The 18996-nt window shown below is 40.9% G+C and overlaps 1 protein-coding gene across 1 annotated transcript in view; it reads right to left on the reverse strand.

The window, feature by feature from the left end:
- Positions 1-18996, reverse strand: part of COLGALT2 (collagen beta(1-O)galactosyltransferase 2) — a 127045-nt gene that overhangs the window by 23881 nt on the left and 84168 nt on the right. The window contains exons 7-8 of the mRNA XM_065881082.1: positions 3928-4004; positions 2-108 (exon numbers count right to left, since the gene is read on the reverse strand). Coding sequence (XP_065737154.1) covers positions 2-108; positions 3928-4004 — 184 coding nt within the window. The remainder of the gene's footprint in view (position 1; positions 109-3927; positions 4005-18996) is intronic.

Raw genomic sequence — 18996 nt, forward strand, 5'->3', positions numbered from 1 at the left:
CTTTCCATCCACAGCCTCGACAATCTTGACTTCAATCTCCTGCTCGTACAGGGTACGTAACATCCGGTCCCGCCTGTCCTTTCTACGCTTCAGGTTTATCATGAAAATCTAATGCAGGAAGAAAACAGGAAAAGAAACACAGATTAGTCAACTCTTTTTCTAGGCTATTTGAAAAGTAAAGTAAATGTAATGAACAAAGTTTTGGAATAAGGATTGGAAAAGACAGGGAAAACTGTGGTGAAGATTTGTTTATATTTCACATCAGGTCAAAAAGTTATTCTTCAGAAGGCCAAAGGTATATCAAACCTAAAACATATGAGATGAAGGGGGTAGGAAGCAGTTTGGCAAATGGTTAGATTTATCAGCAGACCTAAGTTTACTAAGTGTTCGCCTTGGACCAGTTCCTATGCGTCAGTTTCATCATCTGTAAAACTGAGATAATACTGGTCCTGTCACCTGGGTACAAAATATTAGCTATTCTTATAATTTATATCCACTGTAGAAAAATTTAAAGTCATTCAAAGAATAAGAAAAATCTAGTCTTAACAAATTCCTTTTATTTCCAAAGGTTCCAAATTGAATTACCAAGGTCTTAATTTGAGTAGCTTCTTTACCAGAAGTTTTCAACTCCCTTAGAATTTTTCTGAAAGAAGTAGAGAGAGAAAGGGTCCTGCACTTGGTGGTAGCCCTTTGGGAAAAGGCATCATTTCCACATCACGTGGATCTGAGGGAAACCTTATAGACAGGACACATACTGGTCCATGAAGTCCCAAAACTGTGCATTCAGATTGTCCCACATGAGGACTGGGTCTTCCTGCAGCCCCTCACCTTAGCCCCTAAATTCCCAATGACTGCACTAAACACACACATATCCTGAGGCTACTATAGGGAGTTACACAGATAATGAGGCTGGCCTGATTATTCCCAGATTTAAGGAGCCAAATAAATACCCAAAGTCTCATGAATGTTATTACAGATATCTATGTGCTTTAATAAGGTTCTTTTCTACGAGCAGTAATAAACTCACTTTGTACCTTAAACTAGTCCTGCAAAAGAGGGAGACTTCAGCTACCAGTAAGAAATACTGAATAGCATGGGAAAGGAGAACCCTCCAGGAATAAGCCGGATGACATTGGCTTCATCCTAACGACCCATCTAGATGACTTTGAGGAAGACGTTTAATGTTCCAGGGTCCAGTTCCCTTGTTTGTAAAAAGAGGGAGTTGAACAACCTCATCTCTCAAGACCACTACAGATTAAAATGTCTAAGATATGTGGTTTATGGTAAAGTTTGCTTTATGCTGTCTAGAATAAGGAAGAAACTATGTCTTACAAGCAGGCTGGAGTTCAGTTTACTGGGGGTTAAGCTGTGGTTCACACAGTCGTTCTGAATGTAATCATCGAGATGCTATATGTTTTACCGGATCAAAAGCTAAATTAACTAAAATTTCAACTCTTCCTTACAAAATATTCTCACTTCTATCCATTTATACAGCTCTGGGCAAAGAACTGATAGAGGAGCAAGATGTCCTCTTTGAAGAAATCATCCATCTGAATCAGAGCAAAGTGGATTAGGTACGTCATGATTTCATTACCTCCGTTGTCTATCTAACTGGGCAATTATTATTTTTTTGTTTGTTTAAATCTTTATTGGGGTATAATTGCTTTACAACGGTGTGTTAGTTTCTGCTTTATAACAAAGTGAATCAGTTATACATATACATATGTTCCCATATCTCTTCCCTCTTGCGTCTCCCTCCCTCCCACCCTCCCTATCCCACCCCTCTAGGTGGTCACAAAGCACCGAGCTGATCTCCCTGTGCTACGCGGCTGCTTCCCACTAGCTATCTACCTTACATTTGGTAGTGTATATATTTCCATGCCTCCCTCTCGCTTTGTCACAGCTCACCCTTCCCCCTCCCCATATCCTCAAGTCCGTTCTCTAGTAGGTCTGTGTCTTTATTCCTGTCCTACCCCTATAACTGGGCAATTATTTTTTAAAAAACAATTTCTGTGGTGACTGTATTTGCCTTGTTACCTGGGATTTTAAAACTTAATGAGTCATGTTCATTTATATTTCATTTTCTTCCTGTTTAGAATCATACTGTGATGGGCCATGTTCCATCTCTCAATTTTAAGGCTATGGAAAGGAATGGGCATTTCCTCATGTGTTCACACGGAGCTACCTGAGGTCACTCCAGGAGAGCAAGACAAAACAAAAAACAAAAAATTAACAGAAGTACAACAAAAAGTCCCCTCAGATCCAAGACCTCTAGTCTGGGAAGACTTTAGTAAATAACAATCCTGCCAGGACAAGTGCAATAAAAATTGCAGCCGTGAAGGAAAAACACAGACGGCTTGCTCATATTTAGTGAATAGTAAACAAACAAAAAGCCACACAGCCGAATACAGCCCAGACACCACCAACAAGGTCACAGGGTACTGGGAAGGTTGAAAAGGCCCCTGAAAATCCCTTTTTCCACTATCCTATCTCTGTTCCAAACACAGAGATGAGTACCAGAGTTCAGGAGAGTAGAGTCCCCCTATCTACATCCTTTACAGAGTTGGCCTTTTCCAGAAGGCTTCTAAGAGTGACCCAGTCCTTCTAAATGGAAGAGCAGAGCTAGAAGATCCTGCTTTTGTCCCATTTTATCTGCTCTGATTTGATCCTCGTTGGAATGTGTTTATAAAGGGAAAAATGAATATATGTAAAGACCCTTGAGTTCTTTTACCTGGAGACCTGAGAGCTGGTGAGAGCTGCAGGGAAGGAAAGCTGTAGTAATATGTGGAAGTGGGTTCAGTGCCTGGGTGGTCCAACTTTTCTGCAGCCCTGATTGTTTATAAAACTATGTACACTTTAGTCTAATTCTTCTCTACCACACTTAAAATCATCTTGTCTCATCCTGCCCTCTGTGGAAATAGCATAATAGCTGCTAATTCCTTTCTACTTAATATTCATGAAATACTCCTTTCCATTCCTGAAGTCTGCCTGCAAATAAATTTTATAGAATAAATTCCAATTTCCAGTTCCAGCAGCAATTTAAGATGGCTGTACTTTGGGGACCTGTATGACATAGTACAGGGGGATAAACAGGGCATTTTCTTTCAATTAATCAGTGGCGATGAGCATGCAGCACAAAGCTTGGCTTATAACATATCCAAAATTCACAGCAAAGTTCTGTCTCGGTTTGTGGATTCCTGAGGCACTGTCCTAGCTTCTAGACCACCAAGCTCCTGAACACTGATCACCAGTTATGTGACATGAGGGACCCATGAAGGATTCAGTGACTTGGAGTCTCAATTCTGTTCCCACCAAGTATCCGCTGTGCATATTACTAAGACAGGCATCTCTTTATATTTCTGCTTCATTCTTTATACAATTGAAACTTAATAATAAATATGACTCTCAGAGCACTATTATGAAGTTCTTGCCTGCTGAAGGGAGAATTTTAGAATAGGTTTCTTTTTTCACTTTCTCTTTGTCCTCTAAATTCTGCCCTCCAGTCTTTTCCCATGGAAAAACAGCAGAGCGAAAATAAAGCAAAGAATGTTCCAGAATGGTTTCCACTTACTCAGAATAAAGTTAAAGTCCTCCAATACCTAAACTATATATCTTCCTTACCTTACCCTTGAAGCTTGATAAAATATGGCAATATCTGCTCCTAGAAAATATCACTTTCATGACTAAATAGTAACGTCTTTCTGACTCAATCATTAATTTACTTTTACCATGATGCTCCTTTTTTAAGATAAGTGAACTGAGGCACAACAAAAACTGAGAACCTTTTCCAAGACCTTGGTTTCTTTTCAGCAGCCAAGCTGGTCTGGCTGGCTCCCAGACGTGTGTCAGGCTTGTGTTCTGATACAAACATATAAGCATGATGTACACAGGTGCACAGGTGCACATACACACAGACACCTTTCCTACCTCATTGAATCCCATCTTGTCTGGATATTTAGGGACAACTGAGACGAACTGGGAAGGTTCCATTGGAGGATGGTCAACTGGAAGACACGAGAAACACACAGAGTGCTTTGTTAGTGAGAGGCTCAGAGAACAGCATTCCAACCACAGGTCTGACCTCTAGAAACACAGCCTGCATGTTCAGGGCAGGGGATAACTGCAGTTTTCTAGGACTGAGTGGCTATATAAGAACCCCAGATGGTCACAACGATGGTTTTGAGAGCACCTGTTTATATGCAGACTGCAGTATTTGCTCCATTTCCCTCAAGAGCTATTTTAAGAGCATTTGAAAGGTAGTCTAGGGTAATGATTTAGGGTGAGGGCTCTAAAGTCAGATGACCTGGGTCCAAACTTTGGTCTATGAAGGTCTGGAGCAGATAGGTGACCTCTCTAAGCCTGTTTCTTTGTGTGTAAAATCAGGATAATAAAAGTGTATCTCTTAGAGTGTTATAAAATTTAAATGAGACCTACATGCAAAGCACTAGCCACAGTAGATGAACACGGTAAATGCTCAATAACTCTTAGCTACTACTCACAGTGGCCCATGATGAAAGAGCTCAGAAATAGGCTGGACTTTTTTCTAAAGAATGCCTTTTTTCTATATGTTTAAGATTGTAAAACTCTGGGACTATTTTATTTTAAGATCCCATCCAGGCAGGTTTAGCTACAGGTACTCAAAAGGTCCTTTATTTTAACGCAAACTCACCTCCAAGGCCCAGCCCACATCCCAGAACTTGGTACAGGGCTAACAAGGAAGTTTCCAGATGGGAGGGGTGTTGCATCTCAAGTAATAAAAGTTTTATTTATTTCATACTCTAAAAAAGCTTTCTTTATAAACTATATATTTTAAAGGTTGAAAGTAATATTGGCTAAAGAACCTGAGAAGGTCTTGAAAATTTTAGTATTTCACAAACTCAAAGTACTCACTTGGTTTTCCTTGAAGACATAATACAAGGAAAATGTTAAGTGAGAGCTGGTAACTGGGTTGTTTGAAGAACTATAGTTGATGGCCATTGCTACTATTCACCAGTATCCATTCCCCTCTATTTCAGGCATATGAGAGGGGCTTTTCCACCTTCAGGTTAGTCATGGCCACATGAGTTGCTGCCACTCAACTCTCCAAACCCTCCTCCCACCCCTGCCCCAGCCCCACCTCAATGATCTTAGCAGCCTATGTTGATATGGAGAAGCCAAAAAATTGAAACAGCCTAGAATGATGTGCCAACATGTGGAGGACAGCTGCCCAGGAAACATACGAGGACCACTGTAGACTTTGCATAACAAGAAACGAGCCATTGTCGTATGAAGCCAACGAGATTTCAGCATTCTTTGATATTCCAGCATAACATCACCTGTCCTGATTGAGATCCTGTCCAAAGGGTATTATTTGTTTAACTTACCCTCCACTGGTATATTAAAGAGAAACCACGACATCCAGTTTCACTTATGATCAAATGATGTGAAACGGTAGAAAGTAGTGAAACAGGTTTCCTAAGCCAAACACAAGAGTTGGTCTTATTATTTCAATCTTGATCCTAACCGTCACATTTCTATGAGTGCACAGTGTGTGTGTTTCTGTTTCCCTCAGCAACCCAGAATATTTTGGTCCTCCCTGCTCCACCCCACTCCATTAATTTCTTTTAAAATCAACAAATGTTGATTGTGGGGTCACCATGTACAGCGTTAGGTTTTTACGAGAAAAAATCTTAACATACCAACTCCTTCCTGTTCATGTTGTTTGAAGAGCTGTCTGGCCCTCTCTCATCGGGCCTTAGACTTGGGACGGGGGTATATTTCGGGTTACCCTTTCCACCCTGTTGGTCTCTGTTCGGCACTCACATGGGCTGCCTGGCTTTAACAGTTCAGCCAAAGAGTCTGCTTTTAGCCACTTTGCTTCCATCAAACATGGGTAGTCATTGTGTTCACAGGACAAGTATCCCCCCAAAAGCCACAAGTGGCTGGTCCTGAAAACCACCGTTGAGCAGAAATATGAGACACAGGCCTGGGTTTTGTCGCTGAAGGTAGAGCTAAGCCATAGGGAAAAACAGGAGATGATATTAATTAGACTTAAGAAGCTTACTATGGGGGGAGAAGGGATGCACCTTTGCTGACATCAGACTTGAAGATTAGGTACATCCCAGCTTTTGTTTGGGATCATTTCTGACTCCATCATTCATAATTAATTCAGTTCCTCTTTGAATCCCTCTCCATACATGTCCCTCACTGTACCACCAATTGGGATGTGCTTCATTGGCTCCAGGATAGTTTCAAGATCTAGGAATAATAATAACTATTGGTATAGAGATCTTACTACTCACTGCACTCCGGGCTACACTCTTGACATATGTAATTACATTTATTTAATCTTCATAACATGTACCACAGGATAGATCTGAGTCTCCCTATTTTTACAGATAAGGAAACAAAGACTTAAATAACATGCCCAAGATCACAGAGCTCATAGAGCTGGTATTTGAACCTAGGTCTGACTCCTGCACCTGAACCCTTAACCCCCACTCTCCTCTACCCCCAAAGCTAGACCTTGGTAGCCTTTAGCATCAAGTTGGCCTTGGGCAACTGGGCTGGGTTCACAGTAGCTCAGTTAGGTAAGTCCTCACTCCTTTGTTGCTCTTTCTGTGGTCTACACTGGTGCACACCCCATCCAGTGTACAATGTACCAGCCCAGTCATGCCCAGAAATATATTTGAGGGATTGTGCTTGGAGCGAATCCTAACACTTGTCTATAGTTTCTCCTGGACTTCTTCCATGGCTGCAGCCACCACCCTAGCTCAGGTCCTCCCTCACTCACATGCTTGGGCCATTTTAATATTTTTCAAACACTTGTATGCTCTTCGTCTTGCCTCGTTATAACTGATTATGTACACTGTTGCCAAAATAACCTTCCTCAGGCACAGCTCTATTCTTGCCCATAACAGTCACACTTGGCACTTAAGTGCTTTACAATTTGTTAACTGATTTCATAATCACCATGTCATTTTATCTTCACTTTTATTCTTTTTGGGGGGGTGGTATCGTTTGTTTTTATAGATACAGAAATTGAGACCAACCCAGATGTAGTCTTGCCAAGGTCAAATAGTGAGTGATTGGCAGAGCTGGAACTCAGTTTTAGATCTTCTGACTTCAGATCCAATATTCCTAATGAACTTTACATGACATTCTGTTGCCTCAAAATGTCATTACTGAGAAGAGGTACCTAAGATTTCCCATTGCCTCATGCTCTGATTTGCAAAACCAATCTCCTCATGCCTCACAACCCATTTACTACTGTCACCTTTACAAGATCTAGCCTCCTGTCATTCATCTCCCAATTTTCCATACAGCTCCTAATGTACTAAGTGAGCAAGTACATGAAGAGTGCTTTTCAAAGTGTTAGCCAGTGCCGCCGCGCCAGCTGCCATAGGAGCCACAGCCGGAACTTGGAGAGGTCTTTTCTCCTCACCTGGAGGGAAGTGGAAGTGCCTTGGCTCCAATTTCCCCACTTTTGTACACTGACCATGTATTATATGCCAGAAATATTACATGGGTCCTGAAGATGTAAACATAGGTAAATAAACATAAAAGACTCATTTCAGACAGGAGGACCTTCAAGATGACAGAGGAGTAAAACGTGGAGATCACCTTCCTCCCCACAAATACATGAAAAATACATCTACATGTGGAACAACTCCTAGAGAACACCTACTGAATGCTTGCAGAAGACCTCGGACTTCCAAAAAGGCAAGAAACTCCCCACATACCTGGGTAGGGCAAAAGAAAAAAGAATAAACAGAGACAAAAGAATAGGGATGGGACCTGCACCTCTAGGAGGGAGCTGTGAAGGAGGAACAGTTTCCACGCACTAGGAAGCCCCTTCACCGGCGGAGATGGGGGGTGGCGGGGGGAAAGCTTCAGAGCCACAGGGGAGAGCATAGCAACAGGGATGCAGAGGGCAAAGCGGAGAGATTCCCGCACAGAGGATCAGGGCCGACTGGCACTCACCAGCCCAAGAGGCTTCTCTGCTCACCCGCCGGGACGGGTGTGGGCTGGGAGCTGAGGCTCAGACTTCGGAGGTCAGATCCCAGGGAGAGGACTGGGGTTGACTGCGTGAACACAGCCTGAAGGGGGCTAGTGTGCCACAGCTGGCCAGACGGGAGTCTGGGGAAAAGTATGGACCTGCCTAAGAGGCAAGAGACCATTGTTTCGGGGTGCACGAGGAGAGGGGATTCAGAACACCACCTACACGAGCTCCAGAGATGGGCACGAGCTGCGGCTATCTGCGCGGACCCCAGAGACTGTCGTGAAATGCTAAGGCTGCTGCTGCAGCCACCAAGAAGCCTGTGTGCGAGCACAGGTCACTATCCACACCTCCCCTCCCAGGAGCCTGTGCAGCCCGCCACTGCCAGGGTCCTGTGATCCAGGGACAACTTCCCCGGGAGAACGCACGGCACGCCTCAGGCTGGAGCAACGTCACGCTGGCCTCTGCCGCCGCAGGCTTACCCCACATTCCATACCCCTCCCTCCCCCCAGCCTGAGTGAGCCAGAGCCCCCTGATCAGCTGCTACTTTAACCCCATCCTTTCTGAGCAAAGAACAGATGCCCTCAGGCGACCTACACACAGAGGCAGGGCCAAATCCAAAGCTGAACCCCAGGAGCTGTGTGAAAAAAGAAGAGAAAGGGAAACCTCTCCATGCAGCCTCAGGAGCAGTGGATTAAATCTCCACAATCAACTTGATGTACCCTGCATCTGTGGAGTACATGAATAGACAACAAATCACCCCAAAATTGAGGTGGTGGACTTTGGGAGCAACTGTAGACTTGGGGTTTGCTTTCTGCATCTAATTTGTTTCTGGTTTTATGTTTATCTTAGTTTAGTATTTAGAGCTTATTATCATTGATAGATTTGTTTATTGATTTGGTTGCTCTCTTCCTTTTTTTAAATATATCTTTTCCTCTTTTTGTGAGTGTGTCTGTGTATGCTTCTTTGTGTGATTTTGTCTGTATAGCTTTGCTTTTACCATTTGTCCTAGCATTCTGTCTGTCCAGTTTGGGGTTTTTTTGTATCATTTTTAGTGCTTGTTATCATTGGTGGATTTGTTTTTTGGTTTGGTTTCTCTCTTCTTTCCATCTATCTTTGTTTTATTATTACATTTTTACTTTTTAATTATAAATAATATTTCTTTTTTTATTGTAATAACTTTCTTTTATTTTTTTCTTCTTTCTTTCTTTCTTTTTTTTTCTCCCTTTTCTTCTGAGCCGAGTGGCTGACAGAGTCTTGGTGCTCTGGTTGGGTGTCAGGCCTGAGCCTCTTAGGTGGGAGAGCCAAGTTCAGGACACTGGTCCACTAGAGACCTACCGGCCCCACATAATATCAATCAGAGAGAGCTCTCACAGAGATCTCCATCTCAACGCTAAGACCCAGCTCCACTCAATGACCAGCAAGCTACAGTGCTGGACACCCCATGCCAAACAACTAGCAAGATAGGAACACAACCCCACCCATTAGCAGACAGGCTGCCGAAAATCATAACAAGTTCAGAGCCACCCCAAAACACACCACTGGACGCGGTACTGCCCACCAGAAAGAAAAGATCCAGACTCATCCGCCAGAACACAGGCACCAGTCTGCTCCATCAGGAAGCCAACACAACCCAATGAACAAACCTTAGCCCTGGGGACAGCCACCGAAAACAATGGGAACTATGAACCTGCAGCCTGTGAAAAGGAGACCCCAAACACAGTAAGTTAAGCAAAATGAGAAGACAGAGAAATACATAGCAGATGAAGGAGCAAGATAAAAACCCACCAGACCAAACAAATGAAGAGGATATACGCAGTCTACATGAAAAAGAATTCAGAGTAATGATAGTAAAGGTGATCCAAAATCGTGGAAATAGAATGGAGAAAATACAAAAAACGTTTAATAAGGACCTAGAGGAACTAAAGAGCAAACAAACAATGATGAACAACACAATAAATGAAATTAAAAATGCTCTAGAAGGGATCAATAGCAGAAAACCTGAGGGAGAAGAACAGATAAGTGACCTGGAAGATATAATAGTGGAAATAACTACCACAGAGCAGAATAAAGAAAAAAGAATGAAAAGAATTGAGGATAGTCTCAGAGACCTCTGGGACAACATTAAACACACCAACATTCGATCTACAGGGGTCCCAGAAGAAGAAGAGAAAAAGAAAGGGGCTGAGAAAATATTTGAACAGTTTATAGTTGAAAACTTCCCTAATATGGAAAAGGAAATAGTCAAGTCCAGGAAGCACAGAGAGTGCCATAGAGGATAAATCCAAGGAGAAACACACCAAAACACATATTAATCAAACTATCAAAAATTAAATACAAAAACAAAATATTAAAAGCAGCAAGGGAAAAACAACAGATAACATACAAGGGAATCCCCATAACGTTAACAGCTAATCTTTCAGCAGAAACTCTGCAAGCCAGAAGGGAGTGGCAGGACATATTTAAAGTGATGAAAGGGAAAAACCTTCAACCAAGATTACTCTACCTGGCAAGGATCTCATTCAGATTCAACAGAGAAATTAAAATCTTTACAGATAAGCAAAGGCTAAGAGAATTCAGCACCACTAAATCAGCTTTACAGCAAATGCTAAAGGAACTTCTCGAGGCAGGAAACACAAGAGAAGGAAAAGACCTACAATAACAAACCTAAAACAATTAAGAAAATGGTAATAGAAACATTCATATTGATAACTACCTTAACTGTAAATGGATTAAATGCTCCAACCAAAATACACAGACTGGCTGAATCGATACAAAAACAAGACATCTATATATGCTGTCTACAAGAGACCCACTTCAGACCTACGGCCACATAAAGACTGAAAGTGAGGGGTTGGAAAAAGATATTCCATGCAAGTGGAAATCAAAAGAAAGCTGGAGTAGCAATTCTCATATCAGACAAAATAGACTTTAAAATAAAGACTATTATAAGAGACAAAGAGGGACACTACATAATGATCAAGGGATCAATCCAAGAAGAAGATATAACAATTGTAAATGTTTATGAACCCAACATAGGAGCACCTCAATACATAACACAAATGCTAACCAACCATAAAAGGGGAAATTGATGGTAACACAATAATAGTAGGGGACTTTAACCCCACTTTCACCAATGGACAGATCATCCAAAATGAAAATAAATAAGGAAGCACAAGCTTTAAATTATACATTAAACAAGATGAACTTAATTGATATTTATCAGACATTCCATCCAAAAACAACAGAATACACTTTCTTCTCAAGTGCTCATGGAACCTTCTCTAGGATAGATCACATCTTGGGTAACAAATCAAGCCTTGGTAAATTTAAGAAAATTGAAATCGTCTCAAGTATCTTGTCTGACCACAACGCTACAAGACTAGATATCAATTACAGGAAAAAATCTGTAAAAAATACAAACACAGGGAGGCTAAACAATACACTGCTAAATAACCAAGAGATCACTGAAGAAATCAAAGAGGAAATCAAAAAAATACCTAGAAACAAATGACAATGAAAACACGATGACCCAAAACCTCTAGAATGCAGCTAAAGAAGTTCTAAGAGGGAACTTTATAGCAATACAATCCTACCTCAAGAACAAGAAACATCTCAAATAAACAACCTAACCTTACACCTAAAGCAAATAGAGAAAGAAGAACAAAAAACCCCCGAAGTTAGCAGAAGGAAACAAATCATAAAGATCAGATCAGAAATAAATGAAAAGGAAATGAAGGAAACAATAGCAAACATCAATAAAACTAAAAGCTGGTTCTTTGAGAAGATAAACAAAATTGATAAACCATCAGCCAGACTCATCAAGAAAACAAGGGAGAAGACTTTGATTCAACAAATCAATAGAATTAGAAATGAAAAAGGAGAAGTAACAACTGACACTGCAGAAATACAAAGGATCATAAGAGATTACTATAGGCAACTCTATGCCAATGAAATGGACAACCTGGAAGAAATGGACAAATTCTTAGAAAAGCACAACCTTCCAAGACTGAACCAAGAAGAAACAGAAAATATAAACAGACCAATCACAAGCACTGAAATTCAGACTGTGATTAAAAATCTTCCAACGAAAAAAAGCCCAGGACCAGATGGCTTCACAGGTGAATTCTATCACACATTTAGAGAAGAGCTAACACCCATCCTTCTCAAACTCTTCCAAAATATAGCAGAGGGAGGAACACTCCCAAACTCATTGTACAAAGCCACCATCACCCTGAAACCAAAACCAGACAAAGAAAGAAAACTACAGGCCGATATCACTGATGAACATAGATGCAAAAATCCTCAACAAAATACTAGCAAACAGAATCCAACAGCACATTAAAAGGATCATACACCATGATCAAGTGGGGTTTATCCCAGGAATGCAAGGATTCTTCAATATACTCAAATCAATCAATGTGATAAACCCTATTAACAAATTTAAGGAGAAAAACCATATGATCATCTAAATAGATGCAGAAAAAGCTTTTGACAAAATTCAACACCCATTTATGATAAAAAAAAACCTGCAGAAAGTAGGCATAGAGGGAACTTGCCTCAACATAATAAAGCCATATATGACAAACCCACAGCCAACATCATTCTCAATGGTGAAAAACTGAAACCATTTCCACTAAGATCAGGAACAAGACAAGGTTGCCCACTTTCACCATTATTATTCAACATAGTTTTGGAAGTTTTAGCCACAGCAAAAAGAAATAAAAGATTTCCAAATCGGAAAAGAATAAGTAAAACTGTCACTGTTTGCAGATGACATGATGCTATACGTACAGAATCCTAAAGATGCTACCAGAAAACCACAAGATAAAATCAATGAATTTGGTAAAGTAGCAGGATACAAAATTAATGCACAGAAATCTCTTGCATTCCTATACACTAATGATGAAAAGTCTGAAAGAGAAATTAAGAAAACACTCCCATTTACCACTGCAACAAAAAGAATAAAATACCTAGGTATAAACCTACCTAAGGAGACAAAATACCTGTATGCACAAAACTAAAAGACACTGATTAAGGAAATTGAAGATGATACAAACAGATGGAGAGATATACTGCGTTCTTGGATTGGAAGAATCAACATTGTGAAAATGACTATACTACCCAAAGCAATCTACAGATTCAGTGCAATCTCTATCAAACTACCAATGGCATTTTTCACAGAACTAGAACAAAAAATTTCACTTTGTATGGAAACACAAAAGACCCTGAATAGCCAAAGCAATCTTGAGAAAGAAAAACAGAGCTGGAGGAATCAGGCTCCCTGATTTCAGACTACACTACAAAGCTACAGTAATCAAGACAGTATGGTACTCGCACAAACACAGAAATATAGATCAATGGAACAGGATAGAAAACCTAGAGATAAACCAATTCACATATGGTCACCTTATTTTTGATAAAGGAGGCAAGAATATACAATGGAGAAAAGATAGCCTCTTCAATAAGTGGTGCTGGGAAAACTGGACAGCTACATGTAAAAGAATGAAATTAGAACATTCCCTAACACCATACACAAAAATAAACTCAAAATGGATTAAAGACCTAAATGTAAGGCCAGACACTATAAAACTCTTAGAGGAAAACATAGGAAGAACACTCCATGACATAAATCACAGTAAGATCCTTTTTGACCCACCTCCTAGACAAATGGAAATAAAAACAAAAATAAACAAGTGGGACAAAATGAAACTAAAAGCTTTTGCATAGCAAAGGAAACCCAACAAGATGAAAAGACAACCCTCAGAATGGGAGAATATATTTGCAAATGAAGCAACTGACAAAGGATTAATCTCCAAAATATACAAGCAGCTCATGCAGCTCAATATTAAAAAACAAACAAACCAGTCCAAAAATGGGCAGAAGACCTAAATACACATTTCTCCAAAGAAGATATACAGATTGCCAACAAACACATGAAAGGATGCTCAACATCACTGATCATTAGAGAAATGAAACTCAAAACTCCAATGAGGTATCACCTCACAGTGGTCAGAATGGCCATCATCAAAAAATCTACAAACAATAAATGCTGGAGAGGGTATGGAGAAAAGGGAACCCTCTTGCACTGTTGGTGGGAATTTAAATTGATACAGCCACTAAGGAGAACAGTATGGAGATTCCTTAAAAAACTAAAAATAGAACTACCACATGACTCAGCAATCCCACTACTCTGCATATACCCTGAGAAAACATTAATTCAAACAGTCGGGGGCTTCCCTGGTGGTGCAGTGGTTGAGAGTCCACCTGCCGATGCAGGGGACACGGGTTCGTGCCCTGGTCCAGGAAGATCCCACATGCCGTGAAGCGGCTAGGTCCGTGAGCCATGGCCGCTGAGCCTGCGCGTCTGGAGCCTGTGCTCCGCAACAGGAGAGGTCACAACAGTGAGAGGCCCGTGTACCACAAAAAAAAAAAAAAAAAAAAAAAGTCATGTACCACAATGTTCATTGCAGCTCTATTTACAGTAGCCAGGACATGGAAGCAACCTAAGTGTCCATCGACAGATGAATGGATAAAGAAGATGTGGCACATATATACAATGGAATACTACTCAACCATAAAAAGAAATGGAATTGAGTTATTTGCAGTGAGGTGGATGGACCTAGAAACTGTCATACCGAGTGAAGTAAAAAAAAAAAGGTTCTGAAGAACCTAGGGGCCAGACAGGAATAAAAACGCAGACGTACAGAATGGACTTGAGGACACGGGGAGGGAGAAGGGTAAGCTGGGACGAAGTGAGAGAATGGCATGGGCACATATACACTACCAAATGTAAAATAGATAGCTACTGGGAAGCAGCTGCATAGCACAGGGAGATCAGCTCGGTGCTTTGTGACCACCTAGATGGGGGGTGGGATAGGGAGGGTGGGAGAGAGGGAGATGCAAGAGGGAGGAGATATGTGGATATATGTATATGTATAGCTGATTCACTTTGTTATATAGCAGAAACTAACACACCATCGTAAAGCAATTATACTCCAATAAAGATGTTAAAAAAAAAAAAGTGTTAGCCATTGTTGTTATACCCCATCTCCACCCAGCCCAAACTCTTCTCTGATCTCAGAAACTCCAGTCTGAAATTCATAAACTCCCTGATATTTTCAGTCCCTTCACTTTTTCTTAATGTCTCTTTGCCTTTTTGTTTTGACTAAAACTTGGCTTTCCTTTGAGGACACTGCCTCCCTTTCAGCTGTCAGAGTGAACGCTGATTTTTCTCATGTCTCCCAGCTCACTGCAAACGGTTTCTCTTTCATCCTTCAAAAACTGGCTTCTTTGAAGCATATTTTAACACTCTGTACCTCCTAATCATGTTCCCTCAGCCACTGATGACTCCAACCTCTGGCTCACAGTTTCAGTGTCCCTGCCATCGTTCTTACAAACCTCAGCATCCACATGGTGATCCATCCAACAACCAACAATCTAGAACCAACAATCATTCTTTCAGTGACCCACTACCATGTCTGCATCCATCACACCCTTCTTGTTCTCACTCTCATCAGTACCCAACCTAGATTTCATGGTTCATCCCTTGTAAGACCCTTGATTCCCTCTACTGATCTTGCTTGGCAAAAGCCCAATCCTAGTTAAACCTGACTGTCCTCTTAGCACCAAGAAGAACACTATGAAAGAAATTCACACAACTGCGTTTACTGAGTCACTTCAAAATTATAGCCACAGATGTCAAATTGGCACTCGATACTGCCAAATGACGCAACTGTACTTCCCTAGTAAATTTATTTTCCCATTCCCTGAGAGGTCTATTTTATGTCTTGTTCTCTCTCCTGGAATCTTCAACATCTCTCTTGAGCTGTTGACTGGACTATATATGTCATAGAGAAAATGTTTAAAGCCAAACTAGACCTACCTTTTCCTTCCACCTCAAGTCTACAAACCCAGCTGCATCTCTGCTTACGCATTCTGCCTTCCCATCTGAGATAGCATCCCTGTTCTATCTAGAACTTGTTTTCTCAAGGATCTTAAATTATCTTTTTGCTACATCATTAAATTCTCCCTATATTTTGGATTTTTCTCATCAGCATACTAACATGCTAAAACCCTACCTAAAAAACCCCACAAACAGCATAAAAGACAAAACAACCTCTCCCTTGATTTGTCACTCTCTTACAGCCACTACCCTACTTCTCTATTCCCGTGCCAACAAGAGTCCACTTTCTCATCTCCCCATGGCCCTCTCTTCAGCCCACTCCAGTGGGCTTTATTCCAATCATTTGCACTGACGTGGTTCTTATCAAGGTCATCACAGATCTCTACCTTGAGAGAACCAGTGATCAGTTCTGTATCCTCATTTGACTTCACTTCTCAACAGCATCTGGTTCCTTTTTGAAACACTTCTTAATTTTTCCTTCCAGCTTTCTGCCTGTTTGTGTCCTCCAGGGATCTGTCCTCCACTCTCTCCTCTTCTTTTCTACGTTCTCCTACAAAACAAGTTCACACTGTTCCATGGCTTGAAATATCCTTTTAATGCTGATGACTCTCAAATGTCTGTTTCCAACTGGAGTCTCTTCCCTGAACTCCCGATTCATATATCCAAGTATCTCCTAAGCTTTCAATTTAGATGTCTAAAGTTATCTTAAGCTTATATGACCACAACTTCCCTCCCTAAGTCTTTTCCTGTAAAGCCATTCCCATTTCGCTAAATGGTATACTAAGCCAAAATCCTGGAGTCATTATTGATTCCTTTCTTTCCTTCATGGGCTGCATCCAGGTCTCAGTATGTCCTGTTGGCTCTACCCCCAAAATATATCCCAAATCCACCTGCTTCTCATCACCTTCCTACTACAGTTTGCATTCCAACCACCATCATCTCTCACCAGGAAAGATGTACTGGTCCCTTTACACTCTAGTATCCACACCCCAGCCTGAGTGATTTACCTAAATCACATCATGCCACCCTCCCTGCACCACCCACATAGAATCCTGTTACCCAAAGAATAAAGTCCAAATTCCTTATTGTGGCTCTGCATGATCTGGACAGTTCTTCCACCATAACCCCTTCTCCTACTCAACTTCTCATTCTGTACGTGCCAAGCACACTGGCCTGTTGTTCTTGGAGTACCCCAGCCTGTTTCCTAACAGCCTGTGCATGAGCTGTTCTTTCTGCTTGAAACACTCTTCTCCCAAATATTCGTGTGGCTACTTCCTTGATATATTGTATATTTCTCTGTGTTGGAATATAAATTCCTTGATGGCAGAGCTTCTGCTGGTTTTGTTGACTGCTGCATCCCCAGCATATGAACGATCCATGGAACATAGTATGTGTTTAATAAATACTTATAGCCTGATGCTCTCTTCTAAAGCCTTCCTCGCATCCTTACTGCTTTTAGAATGGGCATTGTACTTTAGCTGAGCATTCAAGAATCATAACGATTAAACCACTCCAACACTCAAACTTTATTGCCTTCTACTGTTTAAAGCCTACTCTCTTCCAGGGTGTGAATGCTTTTTGAACAATGCCTTTGTTCAGTCTGTTTCCTCTACGTATAGTGCCCTCACCATAACACTCCCTTTGTTTAAACTCCACACTTCTATCAAAGCCCAGCTTAAGAACTGTCAGGCTCTCCTAGATCACACCAGCCCACAGCAATCTCTCCTTACTCCAAATTCCTACTGCCCTTATAACTGCTCCTTTCACAAAGCAATATACTGCATCATTGGGGTCTTTTTAAAATGTCTGTCCTGTCTCCCTAGTTAAATATAAACACCCAAAACAGAATTGGTTGTAAAATGTTGTGAATCCCCAGTACCCTCATAGAGTGACTCATACATTGTAGGTAGGCATTCGGTGTTTGTACATAAATTTTATGCCTCTTCTAATGCTTCAGTTGTACAGTCTATTAGCAGCCATTTATTAACTGCCCATTGGGTTCCAGATGAACTAGTGCGTTTAGCATCTAGTTCACCTTTCCTGAGGACACTTGACAGCTATGATTTCATCATCACCAGCCTCTTCTTAATCCTACATAGGCCTTCAGTGTGTGTTTCTGCATTATTACCCTCAAAGGTTTATTTTCCAATTATTTTGTTATCCCAATTATGCTCTATCTTTTAAAATTCAGGATCTAAAATTTTAACAAAATTATAACTAGAGAAGGTAAATACAAGAATTAAATAAAACGCCATATATAAAGTGCCTCTCACTAGAGTTGGAGTGTACGGGGGATCAATAACGACAGCTATAAATTACAGGTTCTTCCCAAATGAAATCTACCTGCCTAGCATAGTGTTGTACATATTTGTAATCATTAAAATTGATTTTGACAGTGTGTGTGTTTCTGTGTACAGGGAACTTTCTATGCTCTCAGTTCTGTGGGGGAAAAGAAGAGAAGGCAAGGCTCTGGTCAGCCTCTCTGGGTGGACATTTACTTGGAGTCAAGATTGAAAGCCATGGCATGGGGATGATAAGGAGACACACATTACCAAGCATTAAATGGAGCCCTAATAATAGCAACACCTCTTTGTTTTATGGAGTTGATGTATATTCTTTTATTTGCTCCTCTCAACCCAGCAAAGTCAGTGTTATTATCCTCATTCCACAGATAAAGGAACTAAAGCTCTGAGAGGTTGAGTCTCCCTTCTTACATGATAGAGCCTGGGTTCAAGTCCATTATTCTGGCTTCCTGTTGCATGTTCTTTGCAACACAGTTTTTATTCATTTGCTCATTCTTTCATTCACTTGTCTGGTCATGCATTCAGCAAATATTTGTTTGTTACCAATTATATGTCAGGCACTGTGCTAGGTGATTGGGATAGAAGGCAATAAGATACTGCCCTTGGCCTCTGGGTCTACAACATAGAGAAGAGGCAGAGACACTATGGATTAAAGAAATTCACAAAATAAATTCCTAAGGGCTGGTCCTAGACATACTATCCCAGTGAACCAGCTGATTATTCAATCCTCATTCCCCCCGAGAATACTCTATTACTCTACTCTATTAGTAATAGAGTATTAATGCCATTAATACTCTATTATTTCTCCG

The sequence above is a fragment of the Phocoena phocoena genome, chromosome 1 (genome assembly GCF_963924675.1).
Source record: "Phocoena phocoena chromosome 1, mPhoPho1.1, whole genome shotgun sequence".
Classification (NCBI taxonomy): Eukaryota; Metazoa; Chordata; class Mammalia; order Artiodactyla; family Phocoenidae; genus Phocoena; species Phocoena phocoena.